This window comes from Fukomys damarensis, unplaced genomic scaffold (assembly GCF_012274545.1).
Source record: "Fukomys damarensis isolate Sample0158 unplaced genomic scaffold, DMR_v1.0_HiC HiC_scaffold_27, whole genome shotgun sequence".
Classification (NCBI taxonomy): domain Eukaryota; kingdom Metazoa; phylum Chordata; class Mammalia; order Rodentia; family Bathyergidae; genus Fukomys; species Fukomys damarensis.
In genome coordinates this window covers 23,142,960-23,164,310 of record NW_022900939.1, presented here as the reverse complement: position 1 = coordinate 23,164,310, position 21,351 = coordinate 23,142,960, and the positions used below count along the sequence as shown (strand labels likewise).

At 53.3% G+C, this 21,351-nt stretch overlaps 1 protein-coding gene and 1 pseudogene across 6 annotated transcripts; both read left to right on the top strand.

Annotated features, from left to right (window-relative positions):
* Nucleotides 1–6: 6 nt before the first annotated feature.
* On the top strand, nt 7–20,953 carry Ehbp1l1 (EH domain binding protein 1 like 1). Of its 6 annotated transcripts, none has more exons than XM_010635979.1 (19): nt 7–440; nt 3,010–3,067; nt 3,254–3,349; nt 3,638–3,691; nt 3,779–3,957; nt 4,036–4,178; nt 4,792–4,857; nt 4,943–5,105; nt 5,268–7,794; nt 8,258–8,415; nt 8,500–8,548; nt 8,895–9,566; nt 18,543–18,612; nt 18,721–18,776; nt 18,871–18,994; nt 19,231–19,330; nt 20,180–20,253; nt 20,334–20,448; nt 20,538–20,953. In XM_010635979.1, the coding sequence occupies exons 1-19, from the start codon at nt 337–339 to the stop codon at nt 20,635–20,637; spliced, it is 4,908 nt and encodes a 1,635-aa protein (XP_010634281.1). In that variant the 5' UTR covers nt 7–336; the 3' UTR covers nt 20,638–20,953. The 6 variants fall into 6 exon arrangements, with proteins under 6 accessions (XP_010634281.1, XP_010634283.1, XP_010634282.1 ...); XM_010635981.1 differs by having other exon boundaries at nt 4,780–4,857; nt 5,268–6,012; XM_010635980.1 differs by having other exon boundaries at nt 4,780–4,857; nt 5,268–7,023.
* LOC109118402 lies at nt 14,703–15,869 on the top strand (annotated as a pseudogene).
* Nucleotides 20,954–21,351: the final 398 nt, after the last annotated feature.

The following is a 21,351-nucleotide window of genomic DNA, read 5'->3' as shown; positions in this document are numbered from 1 at the left end:
GCCGCTGCCCTGCCCGCCTTCCGACGGGGGTGCGGCTCCAGGAAACCGCTTGCTCCCTGCTCTGTGTCCAAAGCAGCCCGACGCGCCCGGTACGACCCCGAGGGTTTAGCGGGATCCTCTGGCGGGTCTCAGCTACAGCATCAGGGATCACAGCCTCCGCAAGGTCAGAGACCCGGGCAACACCGGACGGAAGCGGCTGACTGGACCGACGGGGTAGACAGGGCGAGGAACGCAGAGAGAAACCCCCACCCCCTAGGCCATGCGGACCCCGGCCAGACCAGCAGTCGCCGACTACTGGGAGCTGTGGGCCTGAGGAGGGGACAGCGGCTGGGGGCCATGACCTCGGTGTGGAAGCGCCTACAGCGCGTGGGCAAGCGGGCCGCTAAGTTCCAGTTTGTAGCCTGTTATCACGAGCTGGTGTTGGAGTGCACCAAGAAATGGTAAGTGGAAGGTCTGAGGGGACCCCTGCAGGTTAGCAGGCACTCTGTCCTGCCGTCTCAGCCTGAGAATCTCCCCCACACCCCAGCCCTGTGGTCAAGGCCTCTCCCCCTCCTTGTCCCAACTCGGGCCCTCCTGTCCCAGGCAAGGAGATTCTGAAGTTCTTGCAACTTGCAGGACCTCAGGAGCTGGGGTATAGGGGAGCCTTCCGGGGTTGGAGGTGAGGGCCTTCAAGGGTAAGAATATGTCAGTGCCCACATTTTTCTTGGCTGTGGTCAGGGTTGGGGGAGGGAGACCGAATGTCCTTGGGTCAGAGAGATGGTTCAGGGTGGTACTGGAAATGGAAGCAAGTTTTGAGGTCTGCAGGTGGCCCGGACTGGGGCAGAAACCTCATGAATTTTAGCTCACTTCTAAACAAAGATGTTTCCCCCTTCCTGTGCCCTCTTTTGAGCTAGAGGACACTCCCCTCCCTTCAACCAGAACCAAGGCTAGGAGGCTGGAAATGTCTCCACCATGTCCTTAAAAGGGGAAACTGAGCACTTGGAGGAATGAGGAGGGAGGAGGGGAGCAATTTAAAGGGGCCCTGAGGACCTAGGAGGTTGTGGGTCTGGAAGGAGAGGGCAAGGTAGTGGGGTGAGGGGGTGACACATGAGAGGGTGCATGTTCTGGTATGGACGGCCAAACAGCCCAGGGGCATCTGGTTCATATGCCTCCACCGCAGCTGCCGGGCCCTGCGTCACACCCTAAATATACGTGCTCACTGGTGTCAGCTTCCCTTGGTGGATTAGGGCACAGCTGTGGGGGCCTCAACCACCGGGCAAGCCTAAATTTAGGTTCCCTAGAAGAATGGCTCTGGCAGGAAGGGAGCATGGGGTCCACAGGGAGGAGAGTGAGTAGAGGTGTGGTCCTTGGGCTATGGCTGTGTCTCTGATCTTGCTCACACTGGGCCTGCCTGTGAGCCCTTCACTTGGCTGAGGCCTGGAGGGGATAGGGGCTTCCTGGGGTAACAGCACAGAGCCGGCATTGGAACCTGGCCTCTGGGATCTGCCCCAGCATCCTGGAAGAGTCTGGGGGCACTGGTGTGGTCCTGGAGAGCAGGCCTAGGGTTCGGGCAGTGTCAAGGCAGCTGAGTCACAGGCAGTGGGATAGGGCCTTCTGGCTTCTTAGCCTGGAGCCCAGGACAGGAAGCTGTCTCTGCCCAGGTCACAGCTCCCTGGGAGGGCGTGCCTGCCCAGAATCGGGCTGCCCAGCCAGGCCCCGCCCTCCATAGGCACCCCTAGTCTGCTTCCCCTTTCTGGGAAGGCCCCTTGGGCTGTCCTTGCTTGGCTCTTGCCTGCAGTTTGGGGTTGGGGGAAGGAGTTTAGCTCTCGGGTAGAAGGCTCAAGGCTCAGCTCTGTAACTCTACCTGGCAGTCTCTCTGGACCTCAGGATCCTCCAGGATAATAGGAAGCCACTTAGCTTGGGTTGGCCTCTGGAGGGCCAGGGAAGTGGGCAAGCCTGAGCATCCTGGCAGGGGACTGGGAACAGGCAAGGAAGGTGCCTGTGTCGCCTTTGCCTGGCTGTCCCCTTAACCATCCCCATCCTCCAGCAGGTAGAGGTTGGAGAATAACCTAAAGGGCCCTTTCCCCTGGGGCCGGCCAGATCACCTCTGTGTTTAGGACTAGGGCCGGTGTGGCCATCTTTCCCCTCTCACTTTGTCTCTGCCTCTGCACATCTGTGCCTTTCCTCTGCATCTGCCCCGCATATGCTGTTCAGTTTAGTTGTCCCCTAACACCTAGAAGTCCTTCCTGACTTCCTCTGGGGTCTGTTATCTCCCTACAAAGCTTTGGTCCACAGCCCTGGGTTCTGGGAAGCAAGAGTCCTAATTGATAATCCTTGGGGCCCCTGAAGGCCCTGAGCGTGGGGATCTGAGGACGTGGCCCTGTGTCTCTCTGGTCTCACCTCCACCCTCTGCTGCCTGCTGCCCATGTCCCTCCTCCAGCCCCGATTCTTTGCCTACTATTTCTCCAGATCCTTCCATGACCCATCCCTCATCCATTCATGCCTCTGCTCAGATGACCAACCTCAAGGAGACTCCAGAGGTTCCCTCACAAGCCCCTGAGGTTAACTTGCAAATTGAGTTTCCTTTTTGCAAGGCCCTCTTTCCCCAGCTCCCTTGCCCTCAGCCCCAGAAGGGTCCTGCCTCATTTTTTCTGCTCTGTCCCCCAAACTGGACTGGGTTTGTAGTGAGCACACCACAAATAATTTGCTAGTATGAACTTCTGAGGCTCTGTTTCTTCCTGTGTCTCTGAGTATGTGTCTGTTGTCTGTCTTCTGTGTCTCTATCTCTGTCACTGTGCTATACTTCATGGTCCCTGCGGGCTTCTGCTGTCCGGGCCTTTGCCCTTTGCCTCTGCCCCACCCTGCTCAGCAGCCCCACCCTGCACCTTGCGGCTCCAGATAAGAGACTGCCCAGAGGGAAGGGAACAGGATCAGAAGAAAGACCCTGTGGGAGTTAGGGAGGTAGAGGAAGAGGGGATGGCAGGCTGGGTGAGCCTGACTGAGCACCCCCCTATCCTGGTCCCTCCCCAGGCAGCCGGACAAGCTGGTGGTGGTGTGGACCCGGCGGAACAGACGCATCTGCTCCAAGGTAGAGGAGGATGACCACTGGGGGTCCAGATTGGGATGTGGCCAAAGGGGGCCCATGGGGAAGGCTGCCAGGTGGGCAGTCCACGGGGAGAGGAAGATAGGGTCTAGGTTGGAGATAAGGGAATGGGGGTGGGGAGGGAAGAGTTAAACCTGGGGGAAAGGGGAGGACTCAGACTGCCTACTGTAGGCCCACAGCTGGCAGCCCGGCATCCAGAACCCATACCGGGGCACCGTGGTGTGGATGGTGCCTGAGAACGTGGACATCTCCGTGACCCTGTACAGAGTAAGTCTCCTTCCCTCTGACATTGATGCGAATGGTCAGTCAACTGCAGTGGGCAGTCAGCGGGTCCCCTGGTGGACTGTTTATACAAATAGGAAACCAGAGAGATGGCTAAGAGTTACTAAGCATGAGGGGCCCAGGAGGCTCCTTGGAGGAGGTAGTGTTTCCCCAACATCTTCGTGGGAGAGGTAGCTGGGATCAGAAGGCCGGATAGCTTCTGAGCTAGCACGGGGTCCTTCTCCCTGCACTGACTTCCCCACAGCCCTGACTTAACATGGCCTCTCTCCCCAGGACCCCCACATGGACCACTATGAGGCCAAAGAGTGGACATTTATTATTGAGAATGTGAGTGCCAGGGTGGGCTGGGCCTGGGGTCTCAGGGACTTCAAGTCTGTGCTGATGCCCCTCACTGTGTCCCTGTCCCACCCTCAGGAATCCAAGGGGCAGCGGAAGGTGCTGGCCACAGCTGAGGTGGATCTAGCCCGCCATGCAGGACCTGTGCCAGCCCAGGTTCCTCTGCAGCTACGGCTGAAGCCCAAGTCAGTGAAGGTGGTGCATGCTGAGCTGAGCCTCACCCTCTCAGGGGTGCTGCTTCGGGAGGGCCGAGCCACGTGAGTGCCCACCTGTCTTCCTTGGCCCCATCCTGTGATCTCTGACCCCAGCCCTCATCCCTGACCTCTGACCCCCAGGGACGATGACATGCAGAGTCTGGCCAGCCTCATGAGCGTGAAGCCGAGTGATGTGGGAAACTTGGAGGACTTTGCTGAGAGTGACGAGGATGAGGCCAATGGCCCTAGGGCCCCTGAGGCCCAGGCTCAAGGCCCCCAGCCAGGTGGGCTCACAGCCTGCTATGGGTTGAGATTGCTAAGGCCTAGGGGTTATGGGAGGCACATAGGCCACATGCCACTAGCTGTGCTGGGATCAGGCCAGCTGTGCCCCCCAGTGATGGGAGCTCATTACTGTCCGTCCAGCAGTCTCAACTTTCCCAGCAGCCCTGGTTGACCCAACTTTGCCTATGGTCCTGCTGTCCTCAGTCCTTGGCTGAATCCTGCAGGATGGGTTCCCAGCACCTCCTCATGCCCCTGGCCCTCACCCCCTGGTGGGTGTCTGCCTAGCCTATACCTGACCTGAGAAGCTGGGTCAGAAGCCCAGGGAAGGCTACAGTCCAATCCCACTTCCTCTTCCCTCCCCTCCCCACATGCCCTTATTACTTGTGTCCTGGCCCTCCCAGCTGCTCCTTAAAGCTTCTTGTCTGTCCTTGTGGTTCTTTCTTTTTTTTTGACTCTGCAACTGTGGGCCTGTCCCTTCTCCAGGCCAGGATGGTGCCCTGAGGCTGGGGCCTTTCCCAGGAAGGCCTTGTACTCTGGTTGGGGGGAGGGGGTCTGACCCGCAGGGCTTTGCCCTGAGCTGACTCTGCCCCCTATAACTCCCAGCCCCACCCCCAGATCCCCCTCGGGAGTTGAAGACGCTTTGTGAGGACGATGAGGACCAAGTAGGGCCCCAGCAGGCAGGTGAGGCATGGGCTCCGGTTCTGTGTAGGGAATGGACCTGAGGTCCCAAGGCCCAGGCCTCAGCGCCCCCTCCCTTCCTTCCCAGCTGCCAGCCCTACTAAAACTGAGGATTCCAGCCCAACCCCTGTGAGTGCCCCTGTGCCCCCGGCCAGGGCCTCCCGGGGCCAGGGGTCAGAACCAGCTACTATAGGTGGGGGCCAGGTGGGGTCTGAGGCCCCAAGGCCCCCAGGAACCCCACTGGAGGCAAGGTGAGCTCTGAAACCAGCCCCAGCCCTTCCCTCGTTAGGAGCTGTTCTCCCTGCCACTGACTGCCTCTCCAGTACCCCAGGAGTCCAAAGGGCGCAGGGGTAGAGCTGAGATTGGGGCACACAGGAGCCCTCCTCCAACATTGTCTCCTGCTCTCTCCTCAGGTCCTCAAGGCAGCCAAGCCAGGACATGCAGCCAAGCCCCACCCTGGCCCCTGGGCTCCAGAAAGGCTCTGATGCTCCTCAGTCCTTGATCCTTCAAGAGAGGGACAAGGTCCCCAATGCCAATGCCTCAGAGGCTCCCCCAGCAGGAGTGTGTTCTTTGGGGGAATCTCAGTCCTGGATAAGCCCTCAGGAAGGGACAGAAACCCAGGGAGCCAGGCCGGGCTCAGGTATTGAGGATGTACACTCCAAAGACACCTTGGGAAGGCAGAGATCCAAAGCTGAAGAGGGGACTACTGGAGACAAGCAGAAAGCTGGTGAGATAGACAGTGAGCAAGAGGCAGGAGTCAAAGAGATGATCACTGACAGGTCAGGGCTCACAGCTGGAGAGACTAAAGAGAGTCCAGAACTTAGTGATGACGAAGCTGAGCAGAGACACGTGGTTATTACAGGACCAGGGACTGCAGGGCTTATGCCTGAGGCAAGATTCAGGGTGACTCCTGAGGCACCTCCAAGGGGCTCTCAGGGGAAGATGGGGGTCAGGGTGCAGGAAGAGGCCCCCACAGGCCTGAGCTCATCTCCAGCAGAGCCTGCAGGGTACTCTGGGTATCTCAGTGATCACAGTGGGGCCAGAGATGCTGCAGGTCAGGACAGGAAACATGCAGAGATGAGAGACAGAGTCCCTGGTGTTGGGAGGACAGACCTGGAGCAGGGCACTTCTGCTGGATCAGCAAGCACCAGGCCCCAGGTGAGCAGGTTTCAGGGGGCCCCATCATCAGCTGACCAGGGGGCAAGACCTAGGGATTGGAAGATCTGGGAGGCAGAAGAGTCAAGGGTCCTGGAAACACAGAATGAACAAGCAGAGTGGGAGGTATTGGGTACCCAGAGGACCGAAGTGGGGGAATCAGGGTTCTCTGAGATAGAGACTGGGCCAGCAGACACTGAGATATTGGGGGCCCAGGAGACCAAGACAAGAGAGTCAGAGGCTGCTAGGCCAGCAGAGTTGGACATACCAGGGGCCCAGGAGACAGGGGTTCCAGGAATGCTGGGAAAAGAGGCTGGGATAGCAGATTCTGAAGTATTAGGGATCCAGAAAATAGAGGCTGAGGGTTCAGCAGTTCTGAGGACAAAGACTAAAGTAGTAGGGACTGAGACATTGGGGGCCAAGAAGGTAGAGGTGGGAGATCCTGGCATGTCAGAGACAGAGGGTGGGGAGGCAGAGGCTGAAGTACTGGGGACCCAGGATATAGCAGCTGAGGGGTCAGAGATTCCAGGCATAGAAGCTGAAGTAGCAGAGCCTGAGATGTTGGGGGCCCAGGAGACAGAGGTGGGGGTTCCAGGGATGCCAGGGACAGAGGTGGGAATGGCAGAGTCTGAGGTATTGGAAATCCAGCAAGTAGAGGCTGGGGATTCAGAAGTTCTGGGAACAAAGACTAGGATATTAGAGTCTGAGTTATTGGGAGCCCAGAGGGTATCTGAGGGTTCCACAGTACTGAAGGTAGAAGCTGAGCTAGTGGGGGCCCAGAAGATAGAGGAGGGAGGTTCTGGGGTGCCAGAGATAGAGGGTGGGGAGGCAGAGGCTGAAATAGTGGGGACCCAGGATATAGCAGCTGAGGGGTCAGGGGTTCCAGGGATAGAAACTCTGATAGGAGAGTCTGAGATACTGGGGACTCACAAGACAGAGGTTAGGGTTTGGGGGTTCCCAGGGATAGAGATCAAAACAACAGAAGCTGAGGAGTTCGGGACCCTGGAGACAGAGGTAAGAACTTCAGAGGTTTCAGTAATGGAAACTGAGATAGCAGAAACTGAGATATCAGGGACTCAGGATACAGTAGGGGGTTTAGGGGTCCCAGGAATAGAAGCTGAGAAAGCAGAATTGGAGAGATCAGAGGCCCAAGAGACAGAGATAAGAGGTTCAGGGGTTCTAAGGATAGAGACCAGGACAGCACAAACTGAGACACAGAGGACCCAGGAGATAGCAGCTAGGACTTCAGGAGTCTCAGGGCCAGAGGTTGAGGTAGTTCACACCCAACAGACAGAAACTACAATTTCAGAGTCTGAGGAAGCAATAGTTGAGAGTCTGGAGGTCCAGGAAGCAGAGACTAGAGTTGAGGGGGCTCTCAAATATGAGGCTTTAAAGGTCCCAGTCACTGAGCAAAGAGTTTTAAGATCCCAGGAAGTAAAGGCAGAGGTTTCTGGAGTACATGGAGAAGAGACTAAAGTTTTGAGGGTCCAGGAAGAAGCCAGGATTTTGGGAGTGTCAGAGGCCAAATCTGAGGTCTGGGGAACCCAGAAAGAAGAAATGGCAGTTTTAGGTCCCACAGAGAATAAATCTGGTATTTTTGAGGGCCAGGAAGCAGAGGCTGGGGTCTTGGGAACCAAGAAGGGGAAAGAAGCCGAGGGAGGCATCCCAGAGGCCGGCCCGGCAGAGGCACAGGTGGCCAGTGGGGCAGGGGCTGGGGTGCCCAGGCCCTCAGGGGCCTCTTTCCCAGAGGAGCCTGAAGAGGACAGGAGGCTGCTGGGCAGCCAGGTAGGGATGGGGACTGCCGAGGGCCCAGCCTGCTTCTTCCTGCTAACCTGGGGCTGCGCTAATGGTGGTTCTGTGTGGACCTACCTGGTAGACTAAGATGGAGTGAAATGGGGGGCTGAGCTTCAAGGAACCTCATTCCCTGCTTCCTCAGGATGCCCTGGCTCTCCTACTTTGTCTTCCTTGGGCCGGGGTGCATGGAACTGGATTCCCCTAGACTGATTTTCTGGGCTGACCTTAAGGTGTGGCTGCTGGTCACCTCTGATCTTGCCTGGGAACCGCTGACCTTTTAGGTGGCCTTGGCACATGACTCCTGAGCTGGAAACCCTTAACTCTGGCCAGTGGTCTCTGATGACCTCTGAAAACTCACAGCCGAGACTGTTTTGTGGCAAGCCTGAGCTTCCCCAAGGTGCAGTGGGCTCAGGTCCCCAGAATACATTCCCTAAAACCATCCCTGTGTCCCTAGGCACCACCCGCCCTGGTCAACTCCAGCCAGTCTCTACTGGAGTGGTGCCAGGAGGTTACCACTGGGTATCGTGGTGTCCGAATCACCAATTTCACTACATCCTGGCGCAACGGCCTGGCCTTCTGTGCCATTCTGCACCGATTCTATCCCGAAAAGATGTGAGCTGCCTATGGGGTGGGGTAAATGGGAAGCCGGGTGGGGGGCAGTATGGGTCCAGCCTCTGACCGACATCCTGTCTGCAGTGACTATGCCTCCCTTGACCCGCTCAACATCAAGCAGAACAACAAGCAGGTGAGGTGGGGAGGGAGCTGTGGCTGGGAAGAGGCTCTAGCCAGAGAACAGGAATCTGCGGGCTGGAGGGCTTTTGGACAGGTTTTACCCTTTTGGTCATTAAACAGTTTATTTTTCCTTAGTTTTCTTTTGGCATTTCTTAGAAAAACATATTTCTCCTACATGGTTATTCTAAAATCCTTTGGTAACAAGAGTAGGCAGTGTGCTGTTGCTAGGTAACACGAGGGCTGTTGCTAGATCAGGGAAGCTGAAGGCATTGCCAGGCAAACTCTGGTGTGCTACAGGGACCCTGGCTTTGCTGGGTAACGTGGGTTGCCAACACTGACTCCTTGTGCATCCTTCCTAGGCCTTCGATGGTTTTGCAGCCCTGGGGGTGTCGCGGCTGCTGGAGCCTGCGGACATGGTGCTGTTGTCGGTCCCCGACAAGCTCATCGTCATGACATACCTGTGTCAGATCCGTGCTTTCTGCACCGGGCAGGAGCTGCAGCTTGTGCAGCTGGAAGGCGGTGGTGGCACCGGCACATACCGTGTGGGCAGTGCCATGCCAAGCCTGCCCGACGAGCTGGACGCTGGCCACTTGGCACAGCGGCTGCGCGAGCACGGCGCCGAGGTGCCCAAGGAGGCCAAGGAAGCAGCGAGCCTTGTGGACCCTATCTCAGCTTCCAGGGGAGCCGACGCTGGCTACGCTTCCAAGGATGGCGAGGCCAGGACAGCAGGGAAAACAAGTCCCCCACAGTTCCCGGATGACGTCCCTACAGCCCCAACACTTACAGCCCCAGTTCCCCCAGCGGAGGGGCTGATGAACGGGGCAGGAGCGACAGCAGGCGGGGGCGGTGTGAGACTGCGACGGCCCTCTGTCAACGGGGAGGCTGGCCCGGTGCCACCACCTCGTGCGCATGGCTCCTTCTCCCACGTGCGCGACGCCGACCTGTTGAAGAAAAGGCGCTCCAGGCTGCGCAACAGCAGCTCCTTCTCAGTGGACGAGCCGGAGGCGGGAGCTGCGGGAGCTGTGGCCATGGTGAGTGCCCCTCTACAGCTGCAGAGCTGGGTGGTGGGGAACAGGTAGAGAAGGGTCCTGAGTGGCCCGGAGAACAAAGCTGGCAGTTTAAGAGCAGGATACACAGCTGGATGCAGGGAGGAGATTTGGGCTCAGAGAGACCCTGGTGCCGTGGGAGCAACCCTGGCACTGTAGGTTATGAGCTCCCCTTCAGGGGACGTATTCTAGCCAAGGACCACCAGGCCCAGGGAGGACCCAGACTTTGCTGCTAGCCTGGGATATTTGCTAGTGGTTTTCCTCCTGCCTCAGCCTCCTGAGTACTAGGATTATACTTGTGGGCTACCTTGCCTGACCAGCCCCTCCTCCTGTTTCTTTCTTGTCTAGAGATTAGATCCAGGGCCCTTTTACTGAGCTGTATCTCCATCCCTTTCTACTTTTTTTTTTTTTAGACAGGATTTCTCTTAGTCTCTAAATTGCCCTGGACTGGGCTGGTTCCTCTTGACTCTGTCCCTCAGGGTGCTGGGATTATAGGTGTTGCCACCATGTCCTGCTTCTACTTTTCCTATAATGGGAGATTGGAGGTGGGAGACCCTGCTGAGGCCTGGGTCCCTACTGCCATTTGCTTCAGGTCTCAACTCAGTCTTCCAGGGGGTTTCTGTCACTGTGCTAAAGGGAGGTGGTCCTACAGAGGCTTCACAGCACTAATGTCCAGGCCAGGTAGTTGTGATGGTGCATGTCTGTAATCTCAGCACTTGAGAACTGAGGCATGAGGATCATTAGAGGCCAGCTGGGGCTACATGGTGAGTTTGAGCTACATGGTGAGAACCTGTCGTACCCCCCAAAAAAGACAGAGTTCAATCCTGGGTACAAAAAGGGCAGGGGGATTAAGTTCCTTGGTGCCACAAGCACAAGGTTCCAAGTTTGATCCTTGGTATAAAAAAGAAACAAGTCAATGCCAGGGTGTTCCAGCTGTGGTCTAGGACAGCAGGGGCAGCTCTGATAGGCCGCTGCATAGCTGTCCCTGCTCAGTGGTGGCCCCTCAGTTTGGAGGAAAGGAAGGAATAAACTGGGGAGAAGGCTTTCTGGAAGAAGCAATGGCCTTCAGGCTAGTTTAAAGGGGGTGGATTTTCCCAGCAGAAAAAATGTAAGGGTGGTTCTCAAGCAAAATATAGCCTCAGGGAAATATGGCCAGACAGGGAACTGCCAGACAGTTCCTAAAAGGTCCCCAGATGGCGTGGGCGAGGTGGAGAGTAGCCTTGAGTGTCACGTCAGAGGCACAGGGTCGAGTCTGTGAATGAGAGAGACAGAAAGGGCACTGGAGGTACCTAACAGTTTGTGGCTGACAGGGACCAGGGGGACACAGCTTCCTGTAGCCTGGCTGGTTAACTTGTGTTAGTGGCTCTTTAAATCTTAAAAGAGAGGCTCCACCCTACACCCTTCTGGGCCCAAGTCCCAGCATCTGGTCTTTCCAAGCCTGGCCCTCCTCCAGCCCTTGCCCCACAGGAGATTGTGATGCACGGGGCTGGAGGAGGCTCCTCCTCACTGGTTGCGTTCTTCCCTGTTTCCTTTATGTGCAGGGATGGTTCTGCCAGGCCTCACCCTTCCAAGCTCCCAGAGGCCTGGAATAGGATGAGGTCAGGGACCTTGTAGCTGCAATGGGGTTGAAGCAACTCAATGAGAACAGCAGGTTGCTTGTGGTGTAGCCTAGCAAGGCTCCCTAGGGAGGGGCCAAACATGAGAATACAGAAAGAGGAATTTGGGTCAAATAGGAGGAAAAAGCATTATAATTCCCATCAAGGGGCCAGGGATTTAGCTCAGTGGTTCTGATGCCTGCCTTGCAAGTGTAAGGGTCTAAGTTCGATTCCTGGTACCAAAAAAAAAAAAAGAATTCCCACCAGGGTTGGCATGAGTAAGCTCATTTGCTGCTAAGGTTGGCTTTTTCCACCACCAACCTCTGCCAGTCCTGTCACTGAGCCCTCTCATTATGGCTGGCCTTGTCCCCATGACCCCTCAATGTCCCACAATGCCCTTTCCAGGGAGGAGCAATCACCCCATTTTATAGGTGGGAATATCACCAGCTAGTGTGGGTCCTTGCTTCAGTGATACTGGACATTAAAACCAAGGTAATAAGCACGAGTTTCACAAGCCAGAGCTTTAATTGAAAAGTAAGAGACCAGAGGGAACTGAAGGGGACATGGGAATGATGAAGTTCTGACTGGGCCATTCACGGAAGAGCTGGGCCAGGCTGTAGAAATTTGAAGGAGCTGGCCAGGCTCTGGGGAGTTTGATCTCAGTTGTTTTTGCTTGATGGCTACAGGGAAAGTCCTTGTTGCTTGAGGGGACAATTTCGCCTCCAGGAGGTGACTGTTTCTGTGTGAGGCAGTCTCGGGCTTGTAAGGCTTTGCCAGAATTCCAGGTGACCACAGGTTTAGGACTGGAGACTTCTGGGCATAGGGGATATCTCCGTAAATCCCTTATGTTGGTGTCTTGTTTTGTTTATTTGTTTTTTCCAGTACTGCTCTATGCTTGCCAGGTAGACACAGCACCACTGAGCTATATCCTTGGGCCCAGAAGGGTATAGGTGGAGCCTCCTTTTTAAGATTTTAAAGACCTGGTGTCTTCAATTTTGACAGGGTTTGAGATAAGTTTACTTAAATTTAGAAGTAATCAACTTTGTTTTTCCAGCTTTAAGACAGATACTCCTTAAATGATTGTTTTGGTTTTTGGGTTTTTTTTTGGGGGGTTGAGTTTTTTTGAGACAGGGTCTCACTATAGTTGCGACTGACCTGGAATTCACCATGTAGCCCAGGCTGATCTCAAACTCACAGCAATCCTCCTGCCTCAGCTTCCGGAGTGCTGGGATTATACCATGCCCGGCTACTCCTAAATGATTAATGTGCCTGTGTGCAGAGGTGAGCAAGGATCTAACCCAAAGTTGGTTTTTGTGTGTGGTTTTTTGGGATTTTTTTGGTGGGATTGAATTTAGGACCTCATACTTGTGAAGCAGGTGTGGTGCCACTGAACTGAATTGCTGGCACTAATCCAAAATTTTAAGGTACTAAAGGAGATAAAAACAAAGATCAAGGCAGGTGTGGTGGGACGCGCCTGTAATCTTAGCACTCAGGAGGCTGAGGCAGGAGTATTGCTGTGAGTTTGAGGCCAGCCAGAGCTACACTTCCTCCTCTTTCTGTCGGGGTATCGAACTCAGGACCTTAAGAGAGGGGGAGAGAATCAAACTCAGGACCTTGTACTTACCAGGTAGCCATAGGCTCCACTCAGCTGCATCTCTAGTCTCGCTTTCACTCTTTCCACTGAGTACATCCCCAGTCTCTCTCTACTTTCTTACTTGATTAGTATCATTTGGAGGGCTGCAGCTTGAGCTCACGCCAGAAGATTGGTATCAGGTACAGAGCTTTGCTTGATCTTGTGAAGATCCAGATGAATAGAAGATAGCATTCCCTGATTGGTATTAGGTGTAAGGCTTGGCTCACTCTCATGAAGATCTCATGCCATAAAAATTGAAGACAGTGTTCCCCATGATTAGCAAATCCCTGGTCACTTGCAAAGGTGTTTTCCATACAGCCTCTGGCAAGCTTAAAATTTCAAAACATGAAAAGTGAGGCTTCCTGAGAGCAACACTTCGACAGAAGATGACGAAATGAAATAATAGCCAAAATCCAAGCAACTGTCATGCAGATTCCTAAACCTACATCCAGTCACATCTGAAAGCAAGCACTCGAGGCCCCAAAAAATGATGAAAAAGCAACAGGAGGCAGCTGATGTCACTGATGAGATCATGAAGTTTGAAGCATTAATAAAAAAGGATCTCCAGGCAAAAGAAAGTGCATCCAAGACTAGTTTAGATAGAGCAGACCATACAACTACAAATTCATTAAACACCTACTCAGATGATGTACCCTTAAAAAGCCAGAAGTGCCTAGAAGAAGAGCAAAGGGAGAAAAGACTGTGGAAGTTGTTAATGGACCAGTTTATCACCCATGAAGCACAGGAGGAGGCTTTCCGTGAGGAGCAGCTGATACACAAGCTCATGGGACAGTCCCAGCAGGAGCACAGGATTGCCGTGCAGCCCATGCGTGTTCAGCATGGAAAGGAGGTTTTATGGCAAAACAGAATTTTCAGAGAAAAGCAATATAAGGAAAGATGACTTACAGATTTCCAGGATGCTCTTTTTATTTTTTTTCCCCTCTTGTTGTTCTTGGGATTGAACTCAGGACCTTGTGCTTGCAAGGCAGACACAGTGCCACAGGGCTAAATCCCTAGCCCTCCGGGATGCTCTTGATTGGGAACAGCTTTGGCAAAACAAGCCAAGATTGATTTTGAAGAACAAATCCTCAGAGAGAAAGAAGTTCATGAATAGATTGCTGTGGAAAGAGTTCAGGCTCGTTTTGGAAGGCATTATAAAATATGTGGAGAAATTTTGGATCAAATACTTGATTTGTCCACTAACCTGGCAGGCTACGGAATGTTGACAAATAATCTGATTCCATTTAAGATGGTGCATGATTGGAAGGAATTGTTTTTTTTCATGGAAAGCCCATACATATATGAACTAACCCCTATTAAGCATATGCCTGCTAATCCCTCTGAAGAACAACTTAGAGAACTAGATAAAAGAGATTTGCTAGACAGCAAAGGTTATGAAAAATATAAGAACATGGTTGGAGAATGGGCTGTACCAGAAGAAATGACAGATAATTTACCACCCTCCAACAATTCCATACTAGGCCAGGCGTTTCACAAAATCTCTTCCTCAAAGGAGCCTGAAGTGCCTTCATTTGCTATTATAGGATGCTTACTAGAGAAAACACTTAGTGGGAAAACTATCACTTTAAGGACTCTACAAAGACAGTTTCCTATTCAGGTGCTTTGTATGGGCACTCTTGTCCAAGAGCAATCCAAGCATTTTATGACAATGAAAACGTCAGTAAGGACCTACCAATTCAGAAGGAAGGTAGAGAGTTCCATGGGATCTGTAGGAGGACAGTAAAGAAAGCCAGGATTTGGGTCAGGGATTTAGCTCAGTGGCACTGTGCCTGCCTTGCAAGTGCAAGGTCCTGAGTTCAATCCCCGGTACCAAAAAAATAAAAATAAAAGGCTGGAGATTTAGCTCAGTGGTTCCGCCACCATCCTCGCAGAGACAAGGTCCTGAGTTTGATCCCCGGTACAAATAAATGAATGAATGAATGCAAGCCAGGACTCACACAATGTACCTTCAGATGCTCCAGTTTCAAGTGAACCATTACCAGAAACAGAAGGTGAAACTACATCTAATACGCATACTAAGAGAATACCCAAAACCAAAGAAGTCAAATCAAGTGATAGTGATCATTTGTCTAAACTCTCTGTGTGTGCTCAGCTTGGTGCAAAATCACAATTGCTGAAGAAAGGAAAGAGTGTTCCAAGCACATTATTAGTTAACATCATCGTAAATGCTATTAACGAGATACCTGTGAATCAAGGGTGGATCCTTGATGGTTTTTGAATGATACTAAACCAAGCAGACCTTCTAGAGGAAGCTCTCACTGGCTATAGAAAAAGAGGAAAGAAACATGAATGTCCACATTGGCTGTGGATCCTATGGCTTCAGAAGAAGGACCTCTTCCCTCCTCTGCATCTGACTTTGTCATATGACTAGATATTTCAGATGCTTCCTTGCTGAGTCACCTGAATGGGATCAAAACTGAAGAATTTTCATGAAATGGCTCATAAAGATATTGGTTAACATGGTGCTGCTGAAAACCAAGATAAGCATGAGTCCAGAACTTAAGAGGTCACATATAAAATAGAATTATAGGCTTCTTGGACAACTGGCCTGTGTTGGAGCAGTGACTTTCAGAACCAGAAAATATTTTGATAAAAATCAATGCTGGTATAGATAAAGAGCCTTTATACTAGAAACTAAAAGAAAAAAAAATTTTGCAATTGAGATAATGAAGAAAAAGAATAAAGGTAATTAAGTTTATTGTAATTAAGTTTGTATTACTAAAATACATGCTTCTACTGACTTCAGAAGGAAATGAAAGTGTGATTGCAAAGTTCAAAAAAACCAAACAAAAATGAAGGTCAAGCTTTGTTCTGCTTTTAGTTACCTATTGGGCATCTATCCGTAGGCCCCAAGTGAAGAGCCACTGTTTTTAAGTCTGTTGTGTTTGTGTGCGTGGGTGTGTGTGTGGGTATGAGAGAGAGAGAGAGAGAGATACTAGAGATTGAAGCCAAGGCCAAGCCTTAATACAGAGCTTCATCCTCAGCATCTTTCTTTTTTCTCTGATCAGGCAGTATTTTGTTTTGTTTGAGACAGGGTCTCCTTATGTAGTCCAGGCTGACCTTGAACTCGCCATGTAGCCCAGGCTGGTGTCAAACTTTCAGCGATCCTCCTTCCTCGGCCTCCCAAGTGCTGGGATTATAGTTGTAAATTGTAAGCCACCATGCCTGGCCTTTTTGTTGCTGTTGTTCTTTGAGACAAGGTCTTGCTATGTAGTTCAGGTTGGCCTTGAACTCACATTATAATCCAGGCTGGCCTCAAATTTTCAGTGATCCTCCTGCCTCACTCAGCCTTCAGAGCACTGGGATTACAGGAGAAGCCACCACACCTGATGATCTAGCCCTTTTTTTGAGATGGGTTCTCACTAATTAGCCCGAGATGATCTTGTACTTGTGATCCTCCTGCCACAGCCTTTCAGAGTGCTGGCTGACATTTCAGGTATGCACCACCATGCCCAGCTTTTTTTGGGAGGGTGCTTTTCAGTACTGAGTATTGAACCAGGGCCTTCCCACTGAGGTACATCCTCAGCCCTTTTGTTTTGTTTTGTTTTGTTTTTCTTTCTTTCTTTTTTTTTGGTTTTTTGAGACAGAGTCTCACTATGTAGTTGAGACTGACCTGGAACTCACTATGTAGCCCAGGCTGGTCTCAACTCACAGCGATCCTCCTGCCTCAGCCTCCCAAGTGCTGGGATTACAGGCGTGCACCACCACGCCCGGCAGCCCTTTTGTTTTTCTAAAACAAGGTCTCTTTAAACTGGCCTTGAACTCACTGTGTAGCCCTGGCTAGCCCACCATGCCTGCCTTCTCCTTTATTTTTTATTTTGCATTTTGAGGTGGGCTCTTGCTAAATCAGTAAATTGCCTTGGCAAGCACAGAAGTTTACAGTCTCCTGCCTCAGCCTCCCAGGGTGCTGGGATTGCAGGCCTATGTAGTTTGAGTTCTGACATAGCGTCCTCTGCTGCGACCAGCACTGTTGCCTGGCTGTGTGACCTTGGGCAAGGCTTTCAGTTTGTGAGCTTTTCCCCTGAGGAAGAGGAGGAAGCCCTTTGCAAGGTAGCATGTGGGAATTGCTGTGGGGGCTGTCAGAAAGAGGGGGAGCTGCGTGTTTCCCCAAGGGCTGAGGTTTTGCCCTGTTTTGCATACCAGGACACAAGCCCAATAGATATCCATGCTTGGAAACAAATTTTGGGTTCGTGAAACCATCTCAAAGGTGGGGGTTCAAATCCCCAGTACTGCAATACAAAAAAATAGGGGATTAAACAACCCTGTAGCCACACCCTGTACAAGCTTCTTCTCCAACCTTCAGTTTCCTGTTTGTTAAGTGGGAGAGGGAGTAGTTCTGCCTCCCAGGGTTTTTGGGAAAACAATGGATGGAAATGAATCAAACTATCTATATGCTGCATAAATGCTCAGGTGACATTCACCTTAGTATTAATCAGTATACCCGGAGAACTCTCTGAAGGGGCTCCCTCTGGTCAGGGAGGCATGGGGAATCAACAGCACCAGGAGGTGGCTGGCTCCCCGCAGTCTTGGAGTGGCCGGGGGAGAGAGCATCTGACCAGTCCAGACTTCTGAAGGTCTGAAGGTCAGGAAGGAGGCTGAGAGGTAGAGGGGCCTCAGGGGCCTCCGCAGAAGGTGGGCTGAGCTGAGTCATGGAGATTGGAGGTTGAGTATGTGTGGGGCAGCTCAAGATGGAGGCTGGTTCCAGGCTGAAGACATTCTTCAGGGAACTGACAGTCCAGCACTGTGGCCAGAGGGTGGTACCCAGGGGAGTTGAGGCTGGAGCTGCCCACAGGCCTTGGCAGTGAGACTGAGGGCCAAGAAGGGATGCAGAGTTACACCATTGGGTGAGAGTTTCAGAAGACCTCTTGGTTGTGGCTTGAGGGCAGAGTTGCAGGCAGGGAATGGTGGCAGTTGGTGAGGAGGCCACTACTGACCCAGGCTGGAAAGGATGGCACATAGGCTAGGGATGGCCAGGGCTGCCTCTCAGAGGGTACAGGTAGAGGCAGGCATAGGTTGTTAGCCCTTTCTCCCCATCCTTTGACCCAGAAGGATGGCTAGAGCAGCATCTGTGAAGGGTCTGTCAGTGGAGTCCAAAGCTGGAGGCCCCCAGATCTGGCAATCCTAGCAAGTCACCAGGAGTGGGCCACAGGAGGGTAAAATTGCAAGTCCAGCCAACCTGCCTGGTTCTGCCTGGTTCTTAACATGATGCGTTAAGACCACAGCCCGGTTTAGATGTGGGAACCGATATGGTGGGAGGGTGCCCTCTTTTGGTTTGGAGATGCAGTGCTGGTTTAGGTGGGCCTAGGTCCAGAAATGGGGCTGCATTGAGTCAGCTCAGAGTCACCTCAGAGGGCCCTGGCCGTGATGGAGATGCCAACGTGAAGTCACAGGAGTCAAAGGTGACCTGAGGGGGCTGCATGGAGGAGAGGTGGGAGGGGGACAGAGGACCCGACTCTCATTCTGACACCAGGGCTATCAGCCCAGTCCCCGGAATGAGGGCTTTGAGGTCAAGAGGAGGGTGGGTGTGGATGGGCCCAAGACCGTGGGAAGTGAAGGCCTGGTCTTCACGTGAAAAGAAGGAGGCCCTGCAGGATTTAGAATTGGCTGGGTGGAGGGTCTGGGATTGAGAACCCTACCACCCCTGTGTGAGAGGCTCTGGCTGGGGCTGTGAGGGAACCCCTCCCAGCCCTCACTGGCCTCATATTTCCACAGGAAGGCCTGAGCCCTGACCTCAGCCCTGCCCCTGGCCCACCCACAGCCACAGCCCCACAGCAGCCTCCCGGTGAGTACTTTTGGAGGGAGCGTGGTTTAGCACAGGCCACAGAAATCCTGGACTAGAGACCATCTGGGGCACTTGTTGGGGATGCCTTAGCCAGGTCTTTATCTGCAGGTGGGAATCCCCCATTGGAAGAGCTACCCCCAAGTCCAGGGGAGGAGGCTGGATTGGTAAGGAGGGTTAAAGCGGGGAACTGATTGGTGGGCACTTCCTAGGCAGGGCCTGCTGAACCCATCTGTCCCCTGACCCCTTTTCTGTCCCCAGCAACGGTTCCAGGACACAAGTCAATACGTGTGCGCAGAGCTGCAGGCCCTGGAACAGGAGCAGAGGCAGATAGATGGGCGGGCGGCTGAGGTGGAGACGCAGCTAAGGAGCCTCATGGAGTCAGGTGAGTAGACACGCGGGGCACGGGACTTAGCACCACCCCACCACCATCTCTGCCCAGCCCTGCAGCTCCTTCGGGCTGTGGGTAGAGATGGGAGGAAGGATGAGGAGGCATTTTACAGTGGGCATGCTGAGTCCCGAGCAGGGAAGCAGCTTCCTGGAGACACACAGCACAGGCTTCTGGGATGGAACGGGCAAGCCCCCTCCTTCAGGCCTGATGACGGTCATGGTTTGATTCAGGTGCTAACCGGCTGCAGGAGGAGATTCTGATCCAGGAATGGTTCACACTGGTCAACAAGAAGAACGCTCTCATTCGGAGGCAGGACCAGCTGCAGCTGCTGTGAGCGCTGCCCCTCCAGCCCAGGCTCCGCCCCTCCCAGCTCCAAAGCCCGCCCTGCCCCAAGGCCCTACCCAACAACTCAGGCTGCACCACTGCTGACAGAGGGCGCTCAAGTGCAGGGAATCTTAGCTACACTACTTCAGTTAGAAATACTGTGTTTACTGCTCTCTGCTTTCTACAAGATATTTTAAAAAATCACTTTTCGGTCGTCTCACTAATTTTTGTCCTATTTCCTACGCATTCTGTATACTTCTTAAACTGGTGCTGTCTTGCCAGGCATGGTGATGCACACGTGTGCTGGGAGGCCGAGGCAGGAAGACTGCAAGTTTGAGCCTGTCAGAGTAATTTAGCCTCTGTTTTCAAAATAAATAGATAGAGAGGATGTAGCTCAGTGTGAAAGCCTTGGGTTCAATTCCCCAGTGTCACACATAAAAAGAGTACTATCTTTATTGATGAGAAAACTGAGGCCAGGAGCAGAATGTGTCCTGGGGAGGTCAGGGCTAAGTCCTCCTTTTGCCTCTACAGTAAGGAAAACAAGCCCTAGAGATCTGCTCAGGTCACTCACTTGCTGGAGACAGCATTGCCTGTCTGCATTTGCATTGTTCCAGGACAGTTGTAGCCCGCTGCTTCCATTTCAATAATTGGTTCATGTTTTACAAGAGGGGGTGGGAAGCAACATAAACATCAGTCATCAGAGGACAGTTGGAACAGAGAATTCTGAAGGGGAAAGCAGGTAGCGCTCTAAGGTCAGCTCAGCCCTCTATGGGAAGGAGGGGGAGGCGGGCTTGGGCGGGAGAGTATCAGAGCCCTGTGCACCCCCCACCCTGACCTAGCTCCTTTGCCTCCCAGCATCGAGGAGCAGGATTTGGAGCGCAGGTTCGAGCTGCTGAGCCGGGAGCTTCGTGCCATGCTGGCCATCGAAGGTGGGAGATGGGGATGCAGGGACCAGAGGTAAGACAGGGCCCGGCCGGGCAACACCTGACTCGGGCTCTTGGGCTCTCAGACTGGCAGAAAACAGCCACGCAGCAGCACCGAGAACAGCTACTGCTAGAGGAGCTGGTGTCACTGGTGAACCAGCGTGATGAGCTGGTCCGGGACCTGGACCAAAAGGAGCGGATGTAAGTGGGGGCCAATTCTGAGCTGGTAGGGCTGGGTCTGGAGCCCCAGTGGACAACACCGCGGCTGACTTGATGGTCCCCACCCCCAGCGCCCTGGAAGAGGATGAGCGCCTGGCACGTGGCCTGGAGCAGCGCCGCCGCAAGCTGAGCCGACAGCTGAGCCGGCGGGAACGCTGTGTGCTGAGCTGAGCTGAGCCTGCCTCACCTTCACCTGTTCTCCAGGCCCAGCCCACAGTATTGCCTGTTCCTGGTGCCCGCTCGCTGCCCTTTGGCCTGTGCTACAGAGGACCTGGCCTCAGAGATGCCCTCACTAGGCTGCCCGTATTTATTTGTCTCTCTCTGTGTGTGTGTGTGTGTGTGTGTGTTTGTTTGTGATGGGATGAGCAGGACCCTTCCCCAGTGGTGGGGGCCCGGCTGGCTGCCTGGGGAGAGGGACTTTATGGGGAAAGGCACCTCTGCTCTCCTTCCCTTCCTGTTCCTGGCCAGCAATAAAGTTGAACAAGGACATAGCAGCACTGGCCCATTCTTAGGACAGCTTGGGCTTCAGTAGGTGGAAGAGGGTGGAGCTTAGGCCTATAATGTCATCTCTGTTACCCTAAACCTGGGCAGCCTTGAGGGAGGGACTGGTGGTTCCTGAGGCTGGACTTGTACCTTCTAAGGATGATTGCCTGAGGGAAATCTCATTTTGAGGGGAGGCTTGTAGTTGGGATGGTGGTGCACATTTGTAATTCCCAGCACTCTTGAGAGGCTAAGGCAGGAGGATCACCACGTTAGATCCCAGTCTAAACAAACCTTGTCTCATCCCCAGTACTAAAACACAAAAATAAGGGTGGGGGATTTGGCTCACCACCGCCTGCCTCACAAGTGGAAGGGCCTGAGTTCCATCCCTGGTACAAAAAAAAA